At 50.3% G+C, this 22837-nt stretch overlaps 2 protein-coding genes across 8 annotated transcripts; one reads left to right on the top strand and one right to left on the bottom strand.

The window, feature by feature from the left end:
- Positions 1 to 5298: 5298 nt before the first annotated feature.
- Positions 5299 to 11326, top strand: LOC146755506 (maestro heat-like repeat-containing protein family member 7). Its single transcript, XM_085525521.1, has 21 exons — positions 5299 to 5517; positions 5620 to 5742; positions 5989 to 6068; positions 6195 to 6312; positions 6428 to 6514; positions 6785 to 6889; positions 7022 to 7211; positions 7279 to 7385; positions 7606 to 7755; positions 7901 to 8055; positions 8158 to 8305; positions 8524 to 8702; positions 8786 to 8923; positions 9085 to 9199; positions 9343 to 9480; positions 9695 to 9871; positions 10177 to 10332; positions 10513 to 10614; positions 10703 to 10811; positions 10904 to 10963; positions 11078 to 11326. Exons 1-21 carry the CDS (start codon positions 5299 to 5301, stop codon positions 11221 to 11223), a joined length of 2802 nt encoding a protein of 933 aa, XP_085381647.1. The 3' UTR covers positions 11224 to 11326.
- Positions 11327 to 12324: 998 nt separating this feature from the next.
- On the bottom strand, positions 12325 to 22551 carry LOC146755505 (man(5)GlcNAc(2)-PP-dolichol translocation protein RFT1-like). 7 transcript variants are annotated; one of them, XM_085525475.1, is made up of 10 exons: positions 21606 to 22095; positions 20599 to 20788; positions 19293 to 19427; positions 18521 to 18599; positions 18200 to 18250; positions 17332 to 17462; positions 16065 to 16209; positions 15347 to 15452; positions 14022 to 14271; positions 12325 to 13570 (listed from the first exon to the last, which is right to left on the bottom strand). In XM_085525475.1, exons 1-10 carry the CDS (start codon positions 21965 to 21967, stop codon positions 13406 to 13408), a joined length of 1614 nt encoding a protein of 537 aa, XP_085381601.1. In that variant the 5' UTR covers positions 21968 to 22095; the 3' UTR covers positions 12325 to 13405. The 7 variants fall into 7 exon arrangements, with proteins under 7 accessions (XP_085381601.1, XP_085381603.1, XP_085381599.1 ...); XM_085525477.1 differs by lacking the exon at positions 21606 to 22095 and adding exons at positions 19872 to 19973; positions 21176 to 21395 and having other exon boundaries at positions 18200 to 18599; XM_085525473.1 differs by having other exon boundaries at positions 18200 to 18599.
- Between the last annotated feature and the right edge of the window lie 286 nt (positions 22552 to 22837).

The raw sequence follows: 22837 nt of genomic DNA, 5'->3' as shown, positions 1-22837 counted from the left end.
AATATTATGCTATCGTGACAAAGAAAGAGAAGAAAAGCAAAATTAAGACTAGCTGACAAGCCTTGGCAGGGTGTTCTGCTCTCCTTAAATTTATACCCATTATTCAATTCTCTTTCGAGCTGTCTCCATGCCTCTCTGGAGTTTGTTCTTTGAGAAGATGCAATTAAGTAAGCTCTCCAATGTCAAAGTGCATACACTACTCTAGGGGTTTCTCGTCTCTCCATGGATCAACAAGGGTGACAAGCCAGCAGAATATGATGAAGAGCCTCATGCATACTCAGTGTAAAAAAAAAAAAAAGGCAATTGTTGCTGGGAAGAAGGTGCATTTGCATTTGTGTCATCTGCAGAGGGTACTGCAGAAATGGAAAGTCTTCCACTGGAGCAAACAAAGGGCTCTCATTTATTGCAATCAAGGCCCAGCGTGTGGATCTCAGAGATCAGACCTACACCCTGCAGCAAAACAGAGACCTGCGTGGGAAAGTTCAGTTTCTCTCTACATCTGTGTAAGAAAAAGCCCACCATGGAATGACAGCTAAGGAAACATCCCTGTGACTCTTCACAGGTCTCTTCTACACTTGGGATCACTGCTACAAAAAGAGCTGTTGACATCATCTCTCGTGGCCAACATGAGAGAAGAGCAGGAAGGCTGGGATGCTCTTTTTCCTATCTTTCCCTTGATTTCCTCTATATCTTAGGGACGAATCACAGGACTGAACACAGAAATCAAATGGCTCTACAAAGCAGATTGGCCAGTTCAAGTCAAAACAGCCACTGAAAACACCCCAGATGCTGTCTGACAACAGCTGGACTGTCGGGGAGTCAGGTGAATGCAGTCTGCTGGCCCTGGGCAGGAAGAGGACAGCCCAGACTGTCACATACCTTTCACTGAAAGCTGATAGAGCATTTTATCCCCCTCTCAGATGCACTGACAACTTCCAGCATCATCCATTGAGACGCTGTGAATTTTCAGGGTGTGTTTCTTCCCCACAATTTGCAGTTCATATTTTTCACTGGCCTTGAGCTCCTTCCCATCCTTCATCCACCCCACAGTAGCGCCTGTGTCTGAAAGCTCAGCCTGCAATTTGGCTTCCTCATGCAGCCGAGCGGAGATCTTTTCTACATCTTTGCTCTTATTGGTAAATCTCACTGCAGCACCTGTCAGGAGCAAAGGCCTCGTTATTTCAATTTAGATCAGGCTAACGTGGTCAATGTTTGCTGCAACATCTCTGAAAAAGTATCACCTTCTGTTCCTGCACTCATCATTGTGTCACTGCTGAGCAATTCAAGATATTTCATTTGGTCTTCTTGCCGGATTTACTAAGTAAAAATCAACCAAACATCTCCTTCTACTGATTAAGAATGCTCTAAACATGCTTCTGCAGAGGTTTCCACCCAATGACAAACAGGTCCTCCCATCATGAATGTTTATTTGTTCTATTTTGTCATGCAAAGCTGATTGATAGAGATACTATTGGAATGATTGCTCCCCTACTTCTAAACTATTCCAGTGCAATCAGAAAGGCTGTCTGAACCTGGAGCTGAAAGTACTGCTCTATGGTGATGCAGTGGTAAACCTGCTGACTGAATGCACTGGCCAATACCTGTGAACTGCAGACATTCATCAGCTGGCATGAAGCAATCTGGCTCAGATACCAAGCAGCTGGGTAGATTGGCTTACCCTACACTCAGTGCTATCATGTTTAGGTCATTACCAGGACTCACGTCAGTCCATGGGATGCAATTTCAGGTATTTGGTACAGGCAGTGAATGCCTGCAGCCCCAGTTCTAATCAACAGATCACAGCAACTATGCTTTGACTGTAAGAGGAAAGGAGAAGGATCAAAGCAAATACCTCTCACTCTCATCTTGGTGCTGACATCAACATTTTCGGCAACAAATTTCACTTCTGCTCCATCATCGTTCTTGGTGACGTTCTTTATCATTAGGCTGTGAGTAGTTTGGGTTCTCTTGATGATGCAGGTCTCACTTTCTTGTAAGACTTTACCATAGAGGTACCAAGTGCTGCAACACGTTGTTATAAGGTCAATAGTAAACATGGCATCCCCTCCAGGTACAGCTTCACCAGTTGTTAGGGGGGATTTCACAGCCAGGACTGGTTCTGAGGAAGAACAACATGTATGTCTTAATGCTCTTTAGATGCAAGTCTGGTATCTCATTTAGAGATGGAAGTTTAAATCATAGGGACATTTCTTCTTCTCCCTTTGCATGAGTGCTGGAAGAAGAACTTCTATGCTTCAAATCTGTTACAGAAAGTTCTGCCTCTTGCACATGTGAGATATCAAAAGATAAGGATATTCATGTCTCTGTCACAGAAACAGAACTTGTATCACTTTAGTGGTAGCTGGAGGTTGATAGGAGAACTAGGAAGAAGGGAAAGCCTTTGGTGTGTTAATGCACTACTATCCTTAAAGTCAAAGGAAACATCTTTAGGGAACCAACACAGCTGCTCAGCTCACACTGACCCATTTCCATTGGGGTTTTTGTGCTTACCAAGGTGCACGCTCCCTGGGAATTCCAGATACAGGCTCTATCCATGTGCATTGACTGCAGACACTCGGAACTGATCATCAGCCTCTTCAGACAGATTGCTCACCGTGAACTCTGGGACAGGGACATGAGACTCGTGGCACCTCACCCACGTGAAGCCAGTTAGTTTATTGGGTTCCACAATGTAGCCATCGATTGGAATGGGGCATTGCATCTTCGGAGGGGACCATGCCAGCGTCACTGAGGTTTCTGTTTTATGTATCACCTCGGGGTCAGCTGGGGGCTGAGTGGGAGGTTTTCTGGGAGCTGAACAGAAATAAATACAGAAATATTAGCATAATGTCATTTAGGCTGGAAAAGGCCTTCAAGATCAGCAGACTCAACTTTCAGCATGACCTACTGAGTCCCACCATTAACTACTGTGGTACCTGAGGACATACATGACAAGCTTATTCCTGCAGGTATTTGCATAGTGAATATATTCACCCTCTGGCTGATTCTGAACATTTTAGAGGTTAAAATCCCATCAGACTTTTTCACCGTGTGCAGCCACTGATACAGGCAGGAGGCTGGGAATTACCTGATGGGCTCTAGTTACAGACTACTGACACAGTAAAGGATTGAGTTCATTTCATTTTGGCCATCAGAAAGTTTGGTGTCTGGTTTAAGTCATCCATCTAGACTCCAATTATCATCATATGGAGAACAGCGCATTTAGGAGAACTCATCTCATCTTAATAAACCTGAATGAAATCACAGAATCATAGGATCACGGGAGGGCTTGGGTTGGAAGAAACCTTCAAGATCATCCAGTTCTAAACACCCTGCCATGGGCTGGCTGCCCACTAACCAGCTCAGGCTGCCCATCACCCATCCAACCTCGCCTTCAACACCAAGGACAGGCATCCACAGCTTCTCTGGGCAGCCTGAAATGGAAGCAATGAGCCACATGTTGAAGATACTCAAACATTCATGACTGTAGAGAGAGCCAAATACTCCATACATATTGCCTGCCTGGTCAGTGGTATTAAAATGCCAACAACAGACTCATCCAGCTCATTGAAAATGGTGTGAACATGGCGTACAGGATTCTTCCAGCAGCGAGTTAGATCTGCAAAGAATAAAAACTGGAAATCTCAATGCGATACAATTTTCCCTCATAACATAAATAGAAACGTAACTGTTTTGGGGTGCACTGTTACCAGCCTGTCAGTTGCTGTTGGTCAGTGCTAGATGCCAAAGGTCCCACTAACATAGCATGAATCCGAAAGCTAGACGCTGGAATCAGGTCTCCTGACCTTACCATCAGAAATTGAGATGTCATATTTTGCTCAGAGGTGCCTGCTTGTAGGAGGGACAGCTTCCGAGCTTTTTCTGCTCCAGGAACCAGCTCCAGCTTCAGGATTTAAACAGCAGTCAGAAATTAAACTGAGCTTTGTCACCTCCATCAAACAGAAGGAGTGGTTGGGTGGTACAGCTTTCCAAATAACTTAGAAACTGTCACAACAATCAGATGCCTACCTTTTCTTTTTGAACTTGTTAATACATAGAGCTTAATAGCATCAGAATGCCCCAAGCACTTCAGATAACACGACAGCTGTAAACCCTTCTTTAAGGATTCCTTTGTTTAACCACTGAGTAACTGTAATTCAGTGGTGCTGGTGGGAGAAGGGAAGTCCTAATCTTCCCAGATGGTGAATAGAGTTGATGTTCACATGCAGACTGGTGCTGCAGCACAGCCAGAAACCACTCATTTGGGAAACACAGCACCAAGAAAATAATGGGAATAGCTTCATAAAATCAGGCAGCTTCACCCAAATTTCATGTCAGGTCCATTATTCTTCCTATTTTCAGGAAGAAAGGTTTTCCCTTATTCTTGTAGTTTTATTTTCTTTTCCTTTCATGCAAGCAGCTTTGTAGCTTACAAATTGTTTTCTAATCACCTCCTGGTGTGGACAAATCACACAGGTTTGACTCCATGTTTTACATAGTTACCATTTTATCTTTGTTCCAGGATGGAACTGTACAGTCATAGAATGGCCTGGGTTGAAAAGCATCTCAAAGATCATCCAGTTCCAACCCCCTGCTATGTGCAGGGTCGCCAACCACCAGACCAGGCTGCCCAGAGCCACATCCAGCCTGCCTTTGAATGCCTGCAGGGATGGAGCACTGCAGGGCTGGGCTGAGGGCACAGCCCTTCCACTGCAGGGTCACTGGGGAGCCCTGAACGAGGGCCAGGACTGGGGGCCTGGATGGGGTGCTTGGGCTCTGCACACCAAGCAGGGCACACTGCACCATCCCATCCCATCTCATCCCATCCCATCCCATCCCATCCCATCCCATCCCATCCCATCCCATCCCATCCCATCCCATCCCATCTAGCTCAGCAACAGCTAGAAACACTGCTGCGTTACCAACACTGTTTTTCTCCTAAAGCCGAAACAGAGCACCAGATGCCAAGAAGGGAAAATCAACTCCGTCCCAATGGCGACCAGAACATGGTTTAATTTGACAGGGGGGGATGCGGGGATGGACTGAAGAAGGACTCCCGGATCCCAACACTGCAGCTGTGGCAAACACACACAGTGAATACAAGGGCTCCTTCCAGACCGAACCTGCCCAAGGACAGGGACGGCTGTGGGGCTCTGGGGCGAGCCCAGGGCAAGAGGAGGGGTTCTATGTGGAGGCGGATGGAACGGGGTGAGATCACAGCCCCGTTACAATGGGCTTTGACCACCAGGAGGCAGAGCTGGAACACGAGGCTCATTCGCCGCTGTTCCTCGCTGCGAGATGGAGCAGAGACCCCCACTCCGAGTTCGAGAGGCTTGGCCAGAGAGGCGCGGAGCATCCCGCACCCCCACGGCCCCGCAGGGGCCCGGCGAGGTGCATGGGGTGCAGCCCCAGCAGGGGCCCGTGGGCTCAGCTGAGGATCCTTTTGCCTCCGTCGTGTCACCTCAGGACGAGGATCCCCTGAGCTACATCGACGCCTGCTGTGCATGCAGACCGCAGGTAGTGTGCACTCTGTGCTTCCATGGCTGCCCCTGCCCAGCTGTGCCCAGAGGGTGCCGGGGTCCCCCGATGCCAACCCCTGTAACTCCCCTCCTGTCTCAGACACAGGAACAGAAGCTGCGCTTTCTGGCCTGCGTCCGCACTGCCTGCACAGCTGCCATCACGGACAGCGTGGTCCACAGCCAGCTGTGTGACTACGTGCTGAAGGTGGTGCTGTGCATTGAGGTAATGGAGCACTGCAGGGCTGGGCTGAGGGCACAGCCCTTCCACTGCAGGGTCACTGGGGAGCCCTGAACGAGGGCCAGGACTGGGGGCCTGGATGGGGTGCTTGGGCTCTGCACACCAAGCAGGGCACACTGCACCATCCCATCTCATCCCATCCCATCCCATCCCATCCCATCCCATCCCATCCCATCCCATCCCATCCCATCCCATCCCATCCCATCCCATCCCATCCCGCTGTGCCCACAGGCGCTGCTGCAGGAGGAGCCCGCCGAGCACCTGGACACGGAGCTCCGGCAGCAGGCCATGAGCACCATCGCCGCCATGAGGTACCGCCCCAGCACGGCTTTGCCAGCGTGGAGGCATCGGTCCCAGCCGGGGCCCTGAGCGGGACAGGCTGCAAGGCACAGGGTGCTGAGCGGAGCATCACACCTCTGCCCTCTCTCCCCTCGCAGTGGAGCATGGCTGCTTCCAGAGGAGAAGAACGGTCTCCTGCGTGCCTGCCTCGGCAGCGTCCTCCACCTCCCTTGCTACGAGGACGACGCGGACCTGGATGCGGCACTCTACGTGGAGGTGCGCATCAGCTGAGCCCTGGGGACGCTTCCTGGGCACCAGCACCCGGGATGCCCCTCTGCTGCCAGCAGGACGCAGCAGGGCAGGCCGCCCTGACCCCTGTCCTCCTTTGCAGACCATGGAAGCCCTGCACCACCTGCTGCAGGTGCTGGTGAGCAGCGCTGGCCGCTTTGTCCTCGTGGAGCTGCAGAACATCATGGAGGTTTGGATGTGGCAACGCTGGGGTTTGCGGGGATGGTTCAAGGCCACAAAGGAGGGATCCACACGAGGTCCCCCCAGGGCCTGCTGCGGGCAGGGGGTGCTGGCCCAAAACTAGCCCGTGTGGTGTTAGAGGGATGGGTGGGGAGCAGCGGGAAGATGGCAGGGCTGCAGCAGGACAGGGACGCAACCACCCACCCCGCTGCAGCTGGGGAGCAAGGGGAAGGACGAGTGCCCCGTGCTGTGGGCACAACAGCAACTTTTCTCTCCACAGCTCCTGCTGCCCTTCACCACGTGCCAGCTGGCGGCCGTGGAGGAGAGGGCTGTGGTGTGCATTGCCAGGCTGCTCGCCTTCAGCAACACCTGCGTCTTGCCTGAGGTAGGGAGTCCCGGCGCGCTCAGCTCTGGGACCACATCCTGGCTCCCCAGCCAGAGCCCACCTGTGTCCAGGCTTGCACAGAGCCTGGGCTGGGCCCTGCTGCCCACTCAGCCGTGCTGCCTCTCTCCCCAGCTGTGCACCTGCTTCGTTGGAACCGCGGTGTTCCAGCACAAGTGCCAGGAGAACCAACGCTTCCCCGTGCTGGGAAAGCTGGTCGGACACCTCATCCTGTGCTGCACTTCCACGGATGACAGGACCAGAGATGAGGCGATTAATGCTGTTCATCAGCTTTTCATCTTCATCGCTGCCCCAAGTGAGAGGAGTTGTGTTGGGCTAGGTCCCTCCAGATGCCCAGACCCCTCACTGACACCGTGTGTGCTCCTGTCCAGGACTGCCATGGCAACTGGAGGAGCGCACAGTACCACAGCTCTGGGACAGCCAAACTTCGCTCCACCAGGAGGTTTCCCGTGAGGACAGAGCCAGAAATATCTTCGAGGTACAAAGAGCAAACCCTGAGCCCACAGGAGAACCCAGGCCTGCAGTGTCAGGAAGAGTGCACGCACTGTCCCCGAGCAGCCCTGGTGCCTTTGGGGCCCTCACGCTTCATATCCCTGGCATCACCCAGCACAGCCTCTGCTCCCAGTTCTCCTGGGACACCTGCACAGCTGAGCAGCCAAGCAGAGGATAAGTCATCCCTCCTCTCCTCCCTCCCACAGGTCCTTCTGAAATACCTCCTGTACCCTGAAAAGGTCAACATTTTACTCACAGCCATTGAGAGCATGAAAGCACCGAGCCTCCACAGCACCCAGCTGGCTGCCCACATGGTGGATGTGCTCGCAGGAGAGGCTCGCTTCCCTCCACAGCAGGTGGGAACCTGCTGCTGCCTCCGCTCCAGCCCTGGGGGCTCTGCTCCATCCCTGGCACTGCGCTTGGCCGGCAGGCAGCAGTGGGGATGGCAGCAGGGCCCTGCTCTGGTGCCATCCCATTCTCACCCATCCTCCCCCCCTCCAGGTGCAAAAGATTGTGAAGGCGATCCACAGCAGCCTGCCTTCCATCAAAGCCAAGCCAGCTCTTGAAAGCCTGAGCAGGGCCTTGCTTGTGCTGGCCAGCAAATTCCCAAAGGAGATGGTCAGCAGCCTGCTGGTCTGCTCTCTCACCTGCTCCAGGTATGGGGCCACAGCCCTCAGGGCTCCTCTCCCCCCCCCTCCCCACCCCACGGCCGTCAGCCAGGCAGGAGCAGCCACGCTGACAGCCCTGGGGACCTGCAGAGTTGCTGTCACCATGTGGAGGGAAATGCTCTCAGAGTCTTCAACCGTGAAGACGGTGCTGCAGGAGGTGTTCCAAGTGCTCATAAACCACACTCTGCAGCACACCTCCCCATTCATCAAGGAGAGGCCACGTGTCCTTGCCCTGGCCGTGAGTTCCTCATTCACCCAGCTGAACCCCAGCTGAGTCCCCACTCCCCTTCCCTGTCCACCCCCGAGCCTTCTTCCTGCCCTGGGATGCATCCATAGACCTGCCTGGGGCTCTGGGGGTCTCCCTCCCCCCCCTCCCTTTCTCCATCCCTACACTTCTAAAGACGGGATGGAAACCCAGGGGACAGGGCAAGAATCATATCCGGGTGCTTTCTGCAGGCAGCAAGGATCCTACCAGAGATACTCCAGCTGCCTCTGGTCCTCAAGGAGGCTGAAGCCATCTTCCCCCAGCTCTTCCCAGCCCTTCTCCTGCAAGTGTCCTTCACCACGGAGCTGACGCTGCAGGAGGTGGAAATCTTCTGGGAGGGGCAACAGCAGCACCAGCTCACTCCCATCAGGTGCCACATCCCCATCCCCCTGCTGCACCCAGGGACCCGGTGCTGGGGCTCCTGATGTGACTCGCACCCTTCTCCACCTGCAGGTCTGCAGTGCAGTCCTTGAAGGTGCTGCTCTGCAGCGTGGGCCTCCAGAAGCAGATGGAGGCCATCCAGGAGCAGGGGGGCTGGGACGCGCTTCTCAGCACTGTGACCCACCTCCAGGGTGTGCAGGTGGTGGCCAGGTGGGAGCCCTTCCTTGTGGTGTCACGGGGGTCCCCAGTTCTCAGCCAAACTGCAGCCACAGCACCAGAGCCTGTGGCCCCTGCAGCAGTGGCAAGAGGGCTGCACAGCCAGAGCTGCGTCTGCCTGGTTCAGGGCTCACGGTGCCTTCTTATCCCTGCAGGGTGATGAGGGAACTGCCTGCTGCTCTGCGTGACCCCATCTTCCAGCAGCTGGTTGAGCTGCTCAGCACCAACTTCTACTCCTGGGATATGGTGGCCATGGTCTTCCTCGTTGAGGTGAGCAACAGCTGCAGAAGCAGAGAACACTGGAGGCTGCAAGGCCACTGGCAGCACGAGCCCTGCTGCCTCCCTCGGGGCCTGCTGTCTTTCCCCAAGCTGACTGTTAGATCCAGCACTAAGAGCCACGTGTGTTGTTGCAGATGCTGGAATGCATGGACCTCAGCAAAGAGCTGCACCGCATCATAGGAATCTTTGCCCACTATCTGCAGAGCAAGAGGGTGGGCATGCAGCAGCTGGTGCTCAGGGGCATCCTGCAGCTCAGCAAGAGGCAGGACACGGTGAGCAGGGGTGGCCAGGAATGCCACAGGTTGGGCTGGGCCTGCCATGGGGCTGTAGCGGGGCCATGTACAACTCGGCAACTCTTCAGGCAGTGAGGAGCTGGTGCGCTCTGCCCACCCCATCACTGCCTGCTATTCAGGGCTGGTACTGGAGTAGCCTTGCCCTCATTACGCTTGCTGCCGTACCTAAAGGATGGGGTGTTTTTCCCCACAGGCAAGGACAATGATCATCTTCCTGCCGTGCATCATGGAGCAGCTGCAGGATGCAGATAGTGACATCCGTGCCACGGCCCTACCAATATTCAGCAACCTGCTGCACCTCCTGAAGGAGGTTAAGCTCAGCGTCATGGCTCTGGAGCTGGCCGGCAAGCTCCCAGCTCTGCTTAACGATGTAAGGATGATAGGGAGTCCAGCACACGAGGGATGTGGCTGCCAGCCCAGCGTGCCCATGCCTGCTGCCTTGTGACAGCGCACCAGGGGACTTTCCTGGCCGCTCACCAGGTTCAGGCACTGCGTGGTCCTGGGCAGACTTTCCGCTGGGCAGAGCTTGCACACTTTGGAGCAGTTCTGAGGGCATCCTCAAGATCTGCATCCTCTCAGCTCGGAGATTTTGCCCCCACTTCACTGGTGGTGCTGTCCCTGCTTGCCATGGACTTGGAGCTGCTGACACAGATGTCCTTCCTTCCTCCTCCACAGGAGTCCGGCACGGTGCGTCAGCTCTCCATCGACTTCTTCCTCAAAACGCTGAGCTTTGTGGAGGGCCAAGAAAAGAGGAAGATGCAGAAGACGGTGTGCAGGAACCTGGTCCTGCTGTATCTACACCTGCACGATGAGGAAGAGAACGTGTCCAAGGTGGGAATCAGGTTCATCTGGGGGAGGGTGATGCTGCTCCCGTGGTGCCCCCCATACATCAAGAGTACTGCAGCCCACAGCAGCATCAGCCCCTGCTGCTGCATCCTCCCTGCAGAGGGGCTCTGGGGACACGGGCTCTGCGGCTGCTCGGGCTGCGGTGCTATCTCAGCTCTTTGGCAGGCCTCCCAGAAAGCCCTCCTTGGTGCTGCACGGTTCCTGCGCTGGAGGAAGCTGGAGCACCTGGTGCAGACAGAGCAGTTCTGGCAGATCAGCGACTGCATGGTGTGTATGCGCAACAGTATGCCCATTCCCACACCCCAGGACAGGGTCGGGACCAGCCTGCACTGACCTCACATTCTTCCCTCTTCAGCTGACCAAGAGGAGGAGACAGAGTGCAGCGCAGGACTACCTGGGCGACTGCCTGCTCTACCTGCAGAGCCTGCAGGAAACCCTGCGACTGGAGGCCGTGAGGTTCATCGGTGAGCCACGAGGCTGAGCTTCCCCCATCCCCGGCCCTCCATGCTGCACCCATGGAACAGCGGGGGTCGCTGACGGGGCTTTGTGTTCGCAGGGCTCTTAGGGCGGCACATGAGGGATGAGCAGCGGGCTGACAGAGAGCACATCTACCAAAGTAAGCCAGGGAGTGGGATGTTGGGGCAGCCAGCAGGTGACATGCCTGTCCCTCGCTCCCTCCTGCCAGAGGGGAGAGCTGGGTCATCATGCCTCTCTGTTCCTCTTATCGCAGGCCTTCAGGGAATGAAGCATGACCCCAGTCCAGCTGTCGCTTCCTTGGCCCTTCAGACGCTGAAGATCCTGAAGGAAACGAGGCCACATCCACAAGGAGCCATTGGGCAGCTCTCCACCAGGCTCCGTGGCACATGGAGGAGGTAGCGCTCCTCCCGGGCAGACAGCTGAGCGCCCTGCAAAGCTCCCAGCATCTCCTGCCTGCTGCTCAGCCCCACTCCTCGGGCACATCACTTCCCTTTGCCCCATCGCCCGCACAAATTGTGCTTTTGGAAAGTAAATGGGAGTCGTTAGGACTGGCCCTAGTATCCAGTTTTCATAGTGACTGGGCCCGTGTGCTGCTTTGTAACCTGTTATACTGCAGATAACAGCGGAGCGACATAATGGGAGAATTTCTAGCATTTCCAATGCAGTCTCAGGAACTGCAATTATTAGGCATTATCCAGGTTATTATCCAGTGTGCTTCTATTTTATTAATAAATTGGATGTGAATCAAATAGGATCTAATGTTACCAATGCTGGAATCTATGGGAATAGGCATTTGATGTGTTAGTAATGCTGGTTACAATGCTGTTAGCCTACCAATGAGCCTTTTCTAAATTGGAGAAGACAAAACCTGGACAGAAATCTCGGGTGAAGGGGATGTTCCTGTATCATAGTGTGATCACTTCCTTTCAGCCCGCTCATCAGGATTTGTAAACTATGACCGTGCATCACTTGAGACAAAGCTGTTGGGTGCACCTGGGCTGGAGTCAGGGAGGTCACAAGTACCTGATGGGGGCGGTCACATGTACCGGTATATACTATTTGTTGCAAGGCATTAAATTCGTTCTTTTGGCATTACGCACTGTGTGTGAGTCTCATCTGTTCCCCATGTGCGGAGGCACGGTACTTTCACACGCAGCCTTGACTTGTCACCGGATTTGGAGGCGACAGTTAAGAAAACATTTCTAACAGAACCAAACATTTCTAACGGTACCACAGTGATACCAGAAAGCATTTCACCCCGTCAGCTCTGTCCATTGGTACCAACTCCTCACTGCCATTGGAAGTGAAGATGCTTCTAGAGCTGTCTCAGGACCTGTGGAGTTTGCTATGTGATGACAGTGAAGTCTTCATGCTGTACGTCTCAGCACACTCAGCATTTCCTGCTCCACTCAAACCATGTGAAGGGAATGCTGGTTGTTACAACGTGCTGCTCGTATGCTCTGAAGTCACATCTTAGACCAGCAATACGGCATGGCGCCCTTAGGAAACAAAATTCAATGCTTTATTGCTTCTGAGCATTGACATTTTCAATAAATTAAATCAACACAAAGGTTTATAACAAACACAAAAAGGAGCAACCAGATGAAAAACCTCGTTGTAAGAAAAAGCAGCATTTTTTTAATCCAAAAGCAAGAGATCCAACACGCACAAACCCAGAAGGAAATCTCATTCAACATACACAACGTTCCACTTTGCAGAAAGGCGAGACAAATCTGCTCATAACTGCACTGATCACCTCAGGTAGGAACAGAACAGCAGTGAAGTCAATGATATTTAACTCTACCTTCTGGAACTTGGACGTGACTGTAATTCACAGCTGTTGTTCGGCACTGCTCAAAAACCCACCACACTTCTGTCTAGAGAAAAGCTTCAGAGCATTTCTGACAAGCTAATCGATTCTCTCCTTACATGAATGATGCTGACAGAAGTAAACTCACACAGCCAGCTTGGACTTGGACACGCTGCATATTCCAGTAGCTTCCCTGCAAGTACCAGAACTGTCTGTTTAATGCTTCTCACTTCAGGGCACCGATAACTCAGGTTTTTCTGCGCTGCATTACGTTCCACTTTGGTACTGGTTTCGTGCTTGGTCCTCGCTCCAGTGTTTGCTTCAGGTTTTGGTTCTGGTTTTTGTTTTTCAACATCAAACCATTTCTTTGCTAACTTTTTCAACAGCCCACCATCCTCAATAAGGGTATTCTTAATTACATGTTAATTAAGACGTAAGCCATATAATGCCTTCATATATGTCTCCCTACCAGTAAGAATGGGAGCTCCCCACATTAATTCTGGCCATCAGTTCATGTCAGGCAGGTGCACTACAGACCTTCATCACCAACGAGGCTGTTGGAAGAAAAGCTAAGAACGAATGATGCATGAAGAGAAAATTACTCGGCTCTCTTTCACTGTACAGAGTAGTTTAGTCAGCAACCACTTATACTGTCACTATCAATACTTCCAACAAACTCATGTGGAAACCTTTATCCAGGCAGACCCGTGCAAAGAATACAACCCTCCATAATTGCAGCCACGAACAAGAATTATTCTGCCCACGAGCATTTCATGTTCCTTTCTTCATATACTGGGAGAGGAACTGGCTTCTGACAAAGTGGACCAGCTTGGTCTCTGTGCAGAACATGGTAATGGTGGTAGCTGCAAAGCACAGCGCCCCAATGCTGATGTGAATCAGCCTTGACATCCAACCCTTATCGCAGCAGAAGAATGCCTAAAACAAAGGAAACCAGCAACTGAAGGAAAACCAGTTGGCACAAGGTAGGCCAGCTACATACATGATAGATGTTGTTGTTTTATTCCCCCTGCACTGCTTTTTTATTTTTTTAACCAAATCTTTAGTGACCATTTCTTTGCACTATCACCATCAATTACCAAGAACTAAGAATGTGGATATACAGATGGCCAGCAGAACTGTCTGACTCATTAGGTACACAGTTCTCTGCCACCTGGAGAAGGCAAGCAGGCACACATCTGAAGATCAATATAATTGCATGTCTTTGTTTCATTTTTAATAGATCTATACGCAGCCTTCCAAGATGTAATGGAAATCTCCAAGGCTATGGTTGTAAGCCTTTCCTGTTGATAATATTTCTTTCCTTCTGGTAATGAAGCCATCTGACAAACCTCCGCAGTGAAAGGAACATCCCGAGGCAGATACTTACCTCTGAATAAACAGTAATTCCTCCACTTATGACATAAGCGAGTATTAAAAACGGTGAGGGAAGCAAGCCTGTCAAAGGTCTGTAGGAGCTTTCCTTGAAGTACTCATAGATGTACTGGATGCTGTGAGCAATGCGAATACCCATATTAAAGCAGTTGGCAAGGATGAAGCCAACACTTCCGTGCCAGCGGGTCAAGAAATAAGAGATGCACAGGAACACGAAGGACAAGGCCAGCATAACAAAATTGTACCTAGGAAGAAGAAACAATATAAACAACATATGCAGTTGCACTATTTAATTACTAAACTCATTTTCAGAAGATAAAAATCCATTCGCTTTCTAAAACATGGGAGCAACAACTCCTGTCATCTGCTAACAGCCGGCAAGGCTGAGAAAAGAAATGCAGCACAAGAATGAAAAATACGTTGAGTAAACTAAACCAACAACTACTTTAAGTGAAGGAAATTCTATCCTACTATTCACCTGTGCATTCACTTCAGAAAACCTACTAACAATAATTAGCAGTATCAAACACTGAGGACTTTTTCCTTCTCTATTCGGTACTGAAGAACAATAACGCTCAATAGGGTGACACTTAGTCCTGCTCCAAACAGTGGCTTTAAAGAGAAGATCACACTTGGAAAGGGGGACAAAAGCAGTCCTTGCACATCTAAAAAGAATTGCTCAATTGCTAAACTGCTAAAAGAGGATCTCTTTTAATTAATGACCTAAAAAAAATAAAGGCCTAATTAATTTGGAACAGAGCTGTAATAGACAACAGCCACAGAAGTGAAACAAGTCCGATGGCAGCCATCAGGTTGCAGTGCCAACACACCACAACAGAGAACCAAGAAAACATCCAGGCTGCAAAACATCACAGGAAGTCATCTTGTCCAGAGCTCTCCTCAAGGCCGATAAACCACTGAACTCATGTCATCCCAAATGTGATCTATAGAAACTGTGACTGAGAAGTTTTAACAGCTGCAAGACTTTAAGGAGTTTAACATAACAGCCCACCTTAAAAACTGAAGCTTCTATTCACGTACATGTACAGAAAATAAGACTTCACATTAAATTACTTTCCCAGTTTGCTGTGTATTAAAAGCTAATAACCTTGTCAGTTCGGATCCTTTTTACCCAAAGGTTTAAACTAAAGCTTTTACATCGAGGTCTGCACACAGTCCTTAAAACGACTGCAAAAAGAAACTGCCTTCTCAGTAACAGAAAAGCATTTCCAAGCGAATATCCAAGCAGAACAATTGTTCCCCATTTGCATGCTTAACTCCATGCAAATCACACACAGATGCACTGGGGGTACTCCTCACCTGTCCACTTCTTCTTTGCACATCGAAGCAAACGTGAAACATTCTGTTACTCCATTGACAGCAAGAAATAGGACATACAACGAGTAGCACCGGAGAAGATCGGGACCTACAACAAAATAAAGACAGCAGCATTACAAGGATAAAGAGATCATTATTTCTTTTATAAAGCCACAGTTTCATACTCCACAACAGAAGCTGTAACATTATCACCGATGATAACAGCAACTTCTGTGTCCCTTTGAGAAGCTTCTGGTCTGGACATCTTGACAAGATGACAAACAGAATAAACAAAGCAAGGGGAACCCAAACACAAAGTACAAGGCGGCAGCAGCTATTAATGTAACAGACAAGATCTCCTCCACAAAAGTGGTGGTTGTATTTATTGGGCCATAAGCTGGTACACGTGACACAAGTCAGGAAAAGCCAATGCTTTATCCTTCCTTCCTTGTAAATCTCCTAATATTGTTAAAACTACTGCTGGGCTACATTCCAGCCTCTGCAAGCATCCCTGCAGGTAACTTTGGGAGCTGTGGTGCTACAGTTGGAATATTCTAAATGCATGCATCTACAGGAGGGCAAAGCAATCAAATAATTCTACCAGAATGAGGCTACTTGAAGCTCCTTTTAACCTGAGCTGATTTTTTTCAGACAGAAAGCTGACCGAGCCAAGAGCTCAGAACAGAGCTGAGAAACAAAAAACACAGCTAAAGCTTTTTACCTGTTCCAGAACTGAGCATTGAACCTCCATAAATATCCAGAGCCAGCTGAGAAAAGGCACATCCAAAAACAGCAATGGTAAGGCCAATCAGAAGCACCAGCTTCAACAGCAGTTCTAACACATTCGAAGCCATAGCAACATCATCCTGGAGAAAAAAACAGAAACAAAACAATAAAACCCAGCAGTCAATTACACGAACTAGAACCAGCACAACTGCTGCTGTCACCAAGAGAAACTGTTCCAGGGGGAAAAAGTCCACTGGCACAATGCAAGGCACAGCCAAGACTATTTTTTGGTATTGACACACCTACACACTTGGTCCTGGCTTCCAGCTGTGCTCAGGTATTCTTATTCTCTTCCGTATTATATGCAGAACTCTCAACAAAGATCAGCCATTGACAGCTCTGTTTCAGGGCTTAAGGAAAGGGGCAAACAGCAGCCAGTAAATAGCAAAGAAAAGCACAGCATTTGCCCAGGGCCACAGACTGAATCACCAAAAGGGCCACGTCTTCATTGTTACACTGGACTACAAGTTTCGCCACAGCATAAGGAGCCACTTGTGAGTTCTGTACATGGTAAGATGCAGCTGCCCACACCCCTCATGAGGAGTCAAACCTCCTGCCAGGTGCACGGGATAAGCCCACACACAAACACACCATGAACACTCCACGTCAAACACACACACAGGTACACCTCTGTCAGCCTACCATTAACGTGAGACACGACACTTGGCTGACTGGGACCTTCCTATCTGACCAAGAATTTCTTCTAGAGCATACAGAAACCTCTCCTTCATGTAACCATCGTTACTGCGCAAACAATCCCAAAGCTCAGCCAAAACACAGCTGTCTTCCTCTGGAAAGGGCACCCTCTGAAGCGCTCAATGCTTACCAGCCTGTTGTATTTTCAACTCAGTCAAATATTGTCAAGTGCCACTTATTTGCTGGAAAGAGATTGAACCTACAGTAATTGCCTCAGCACAGCTGCACAGACATGGTGCACAAGCACCATGCTGTTGGAGTAGAGGATTTTAACTTCAATTACCAGACAATGCAGCATTATGTCATTGCACCTCGTAACTCCTACTTCGCTACCTTTTTATCCATTTGCTTTTTGTCCAGACTCCTTCGGCATGGTCTCCACTTCAAGTTTCTTTCCAAATGTCTTTACACTCAGTAATTTAAACACACGTCAGTCACACTCCTGATACAATTGATCTCCAACAGAAGGTAAGCATTTCATGTGGAACCAATACTAACAAACGTACCTGCTTCTGATCCTTTACATTCTTCCCTCTTTCCAATACTTGAGCGAAAAAGACATAAAAACTCTCTTCAATAGGCAAAAAGATGAACCTGGCCACCAGCGACCCGAGATTATTCACGATATCATACACACCTTCACAAACAAAACACACCAACAAGCTGTCACTTTTTTTCTGGCACAAATTCCTATTCCACATTTCTGATAAACAAAGAGAGAACCAGTGGAACTTAATGCAGCATTAGAGCAAATCTAGCAATAGCCCCAGACACCCCCAGGCAGCCCCTTCAGTTCTTACTACAGAGGAAGATAAAAGATCCAGATGCAAGAGAATCAGCCTGTGGCGCAGCCAGTGCTGTCACCTGAACTGCTGCTGCCATTCATTACTCTGTAAGGACACTGCTTTTATGGAGCACATTCAGTTGGAGATGTGATGCTACAAACAACAGTGTTCCTGCTGTAACAGCTAACAGACTGCAAAGGAAGACAACAGGGCCAAGAAAATGAAGAGAAGGAACTGCAATGTATCAGATACTATGCTGCCTCCTTCCAAGTTTTTAAAACAGAAACAAGACGCACAGCAGAAGAGGCACAACTGCCAAGTTTTGATCCAAGGGAGAAGCATTCCTTAAATCCACGACCCTCAAACAAGTTGCTCTGGTTTTGTTTCTTGTTTTTTGGTGTGTGTTATATTTAATAACCATTTACCCATCATTCTCTGAAATGCACCTCAACGTCCCAGCGCCACTGAAATCCTCCAACATTTTCATGTTATTTTCAAATGGTTTCTAATATTTTCAGTATTTTCAGAAGCAGACAAAAAGGAGCAACTAGAAAATGATGTCATTGTTGCACAGCATCGCCACACTCACCCTGATCGCCAAAGTTTATCACATTCAGAAAAGTCATCACGTATCGCTCACCTGAAGTTGAAAACACAGAAGTAAGGACAAACCCCCACATCTCTCCCCGTGTGTGTCCAGGCCCTGCTAACAGGACGCATTCCAGAGACATGTCCAGCAGGACGGTACAGTTCTGATCCTCCACAAACCTTCCGTAACTGCACCTGGGTTGCCAACACCTGCTGGTGCCGCTCTGACCACCATCCCCTCCCAGCCTTCCCAGGCTCCTTGTCCATTTTGTGACCTGTATCCACTTTCCTTCCCCCAGCATTCCCACACATCGAGCCTCACCCTCTGTCAAAATCTGCTTCAGGAAGGACTGTTTGAAGAAGCTCCAAGTCAGCCATGCTTCCTTCCAGTTAAGGAAAGCCTGCAAAATCAAAGAAGCAGCGTCACCCTGGTCTGGCTGACTTTCTCCCTTGTGGAAAATCACCATCTTTGCAGATACACAAAGGAACTGCATAAGTTTTCTACAGAGTAAATCACTCAACAGTAACCAGAGAGGGGGAAAAGTTGTTTAGCAGACCAATATAACTCTGCCCCTCACAGTACTGTACATCTTTCAGTGCTCTTCAAAGCACTCCTGCAAGCCTCACAAGACAGAACTGCCTTCATGTCCTCAATCTCTCAGTCTCTTCCTCATCTTTGCCTTTTCATTTCTTTCTTTGCCCCATTTCCTTTTTGGAGGACATCAGAGATCTGAGTATCTGCAGGACGCTGTGCACCACCACGTTCTGTCTGAGGAGAAGTTGAAGTACCAGCTCTGTAAGACAACCCTGGATTCTCTTCTACCTGATACCAGCTCACTCCCTTTAACACTGTAAATGTTCCATCTCCAATCAACAGATGAGGCAGCCAACGAGGCCCAGAAACAAAGAGCTCCAGGTTCACTGTGGTTTTCTGACAAGGATTTGAATGCAACAACTGTGAATGGAATTTTATGCAACCATGCTTCCTAACCAGCCATGGTGTCCAGGAGCAGAAATAATCTCTCAGTCACTCCATCAACTCCAGTTTTCAAAGCGCTCTCGTCAAAGACTTAAGAATGAACTGTGTGACCCACCTTATCCGCCATCCAGTTAGGTAACAGGCCTTTCATTCTTGTAATCGGAAATGACTTCTTTGTTGCTTCAGGACACCCCAAGAACTTTGCAAAACAAACCACATAGCACAGCACCAGAACACTGGTGTACAAAAGCTGGAAAGACAAGGAAGGAAAAAAACAAAGAATGAGTGAGAACTCAGTGAGAAGTGAAGGCAGTTCTTCCTCCTGTCAACTCTGAACCTAGCTGAAGGCGTTACTGTAACTCCCCTCCCCACACACAGAGTACTGTTGATTTAAATTCATTTTAATCAGCAGATCAGCATCACAGCCCTCTGCCCTCAAGAACAGCTAAAGCACACACAACGTAACAACCTTATTCACAAAATGTACCTTTAGGCACACAACAAAGGTGCCCATTAAACTGACTGGGCTCAACACGCCAAGTAACGTCTATCACCAAAATCCTTCACATTTAAACCCTCACCTCGGAGGAACATTCTCTCACCTCCTCAGTGTTATCTAGCAGGTTAAATGTCACAGACAGCAGCAAAGAACATTTCAGAGCAAGAATTTATATACAGAATACAGGAAACTTACCTGAGCCAAGGAAAAAATGTGAAGGCCCCATTGCGGATAAAGGATGACTAAGATAACTGTCAAAGTGCATTTTCACACTATCAAAAGGCTTTCAGCAATTACCTTCAAGAAAGAGAAAATAGACAACGCTCATTTTTGCCAGCTTAACCACCTACAGGAAGGCAAAGCACTCCAGTTTCACACACACAACCCACAAAGGACCTGTAAGGCATTCACAGTCAGTGTGGCTACCACAGTTCTGCTGCTGCATTGACCACCTCACGCTGCAGCATCTCTGCAAATTCTCAAGTCTTATAGGGCACTTTTCCCCCATCACACTGCCCCGCTCCCTTGTGTGGGACCCACATGGGAGTAAATCCTGCTTGGCACAATCGTGACCCCAGCTGCTGCATTTCACAGCCTCACACCGACAGTGAAAAGCAGAAGTGTGGAAGGCGACTGTGCCTCCCTCTGAGCAACACTTGTGATTATACATTTAATGAGCATTAGGGAGGTAACTTCTAAACAAATTAACTTCCTTTTTTAAACAGGAGCAAATTAACGTTACAAATACATTATGACTACATCGTACAGCACGAAGCAACCCATAGCTTCATTTGTTTTTTAAGCACCCCTGAACATGCACAGATCCAGTTCAGGAATCTGGTCTTCATTTCCATTACGTCACTTTTTCAGCACGAAGTTTCTCCGTCCCACACAGCCCTATGCTCACAGCTTCCCTACTAACCTTAAGCCTTACAAACAGGTGAGCCTGGGCTAAAACCCAGAATGGCTCCCCTAGAAGCTCAACAACTGCAGAGAGGCCAAACGCCACCACGCCAGCCTGATAGTGAGGAACCACGGATGGATCCGGAACTTCAAGTACGTGCAGCCAGACGAAGCCCAGGAAAACAGACCAGAAGACACCAAGAGGGACTCTAAAAAGTTAATGTAAAAACAGTCAGGTTTCCTTCAGCAGAAAAAAGAACAAGAGAAAATCTGATTCAAATTTCCCACGCTGCTGTACTTTACGTATGTCGAAAGAGATCAGACAAACTCATTGCTATTGTAGCTACAAGTTTTGGTGTAAAACCTGTCAGTGCGAGCTACTACTTGCAGCTATGAGTCTGATAGCCCCAATGTAACTGTTACAGTGAGCCTTCCAGGCAACGGCAGTGGAGTCAGCAGAAGAAAACATGCACGGCATGCAGTGCAGACACGGGCTGCAGACACGGGCCGCCTCGTGCAGGTCCCGCTGCAGGACCCGCCGCCTCCTCCAGCCGGAACCAGGAGTGAGCTCTAAAGCAAAGCGGAGCCGCTCTCACGTCAGCCACAGCAGGTTGATGGTCGCGGCCCAGCTCCGCTCCGCGCCGCCGCTCAAGCAGGCCCTGCGGAACGCCTCCCTGGCCAGGAACACCGCGGTGGAATAGAGCAGCGTCAGCCTGCGGGAGACACGACGGGACACGGGGTCGGCCCCGCTCCGTGCCAAGGAAACCCGGCCACCAGAGGCGGTTCCCGGCGGCTCCCATTGCCGGGGCAGCGCGGCGTCACCTCACGCTGACGACGCCGAGGAGCTCCCTGGACAGGTAGCGCAGCGTCAGCACGTTCAGCCCGAAGGTGACCGCCCGGAACAGCACCTGCGGGGGAACGGGGGAGGAAAGCGCTGCCGGGGGGCCGGGCCGGCTCCCGCGGGCGCCGCCCAGGAGGGCGAGGAGCGGGAGGAGGCGGGGCCGGGGGTCCCGGGTCGGCCCGCACCTGCAGCAGGGCGCTGGACGAGGCCAGGCGGGCGGTCTGACGGAGAGCACCGACGGCCGCCATGACACCGAGCGACCGGCCGGAAGGACGGCGTCGCGCCGCGATGACGTCACGAGGGGGCGGACGGCAGCAGAGCTGAACCCGACCCGTGTGGTGCCTGTCAGCAGGTGGCGGCGGGGTGACACAGCGGGGTGTGCAGCGATACAATGTACGGCCTCAGTGTGCGGGGAAATGGCAGCCAGAGGCGTCCAGCTCCACTTGTGAATGTGGATGGAGCACAAGCAGCGCGTGTGAGCGCAGTGATGTGGTGCATTGCAGCACTGGGGGCACGGACAGGAAAGAAAAGCCCCAGATCTGGCCATGCAGCTTTTAGCAGCGCCGCATTCGGCTCTTGTTCTTTGCTGGCCAAAACACGGAGCTGCTGGTAGTGACAGTGCTGAGACACGGCGCTTTGTAGCTGACACTGCTCCACACAACTGTGCTGTTGTGCTCTTTGCACCCGGTGCAGTTCCCATGGAAATAAACGGCAGGCATTACTTTTGGAGCAGCCCGTACAATACAACTTCACCACCTCATTTTATCTGTGCCTTATCATCCTACCTAAAATGTAAGACTCTTTTCTGAGAATCCAATAGTACCGAAGGTTCATCGTAAGAGACACTTCAGGAGTCACCTCAGGCTGTTCTAAGCGGTAGAACACTCCCATCGCATCCTGAGGAATGTGGAGAGGTTCAAAGAAGAGGCTCTGACCCCACGTCTGAGGCTAAACCAGCACTGACATCCTCCGTGCACACCATACTCCTAACATTCCATGTCTGATGTGGAGCAAACTCCTGTCCATCCGCACACAAAACCTGATGCGATCAATTATGCTGAAAGCACAATACAGAAAGCAAAAACCTGTTCTCTGTCTGTGGCGAACCTGAAATCTTTCCAACAGAAACAGAGCCCCACAGCATCCCTATGGGAGCAGCAAAGCACAAATGCCACTTCTGACTACTGCAGTGACACCATACCCCGAGCCTGTGACTTGAATCACTTCATCCTCTCACAAACATTACATTGTACAGAACGAAACCCCGTAATGTTTTCAGTAACGTTTCCGAAGGGTATATGCAGGTTCACTGCAGCCTAGGAGAGAGCTAGCCAGGAAACCATGAAGTCAGCCTTGCTTTTTTATTGAATTATGGCAGTTTTCCAGACCTTTGTGTGATTATTAAAACAAAAGAGAG

This window comes from Coturnix japonica, chromosome 32 (genome assembly GCF_054131305.1).
Source record: "Coturnix japonica strain WE chromosome 32, WE-NBRP24, whole genome shotgun sequence".
Taxonomy (NCBI): Eukaryota; Metazoa; Chordata; class Aves; order Galliformes; family Phasianidae; genus Coturnix; species Coturnix japonica.
This window is presented reverse-complemented; position numbering and strand designations above follow the sequence as displayed.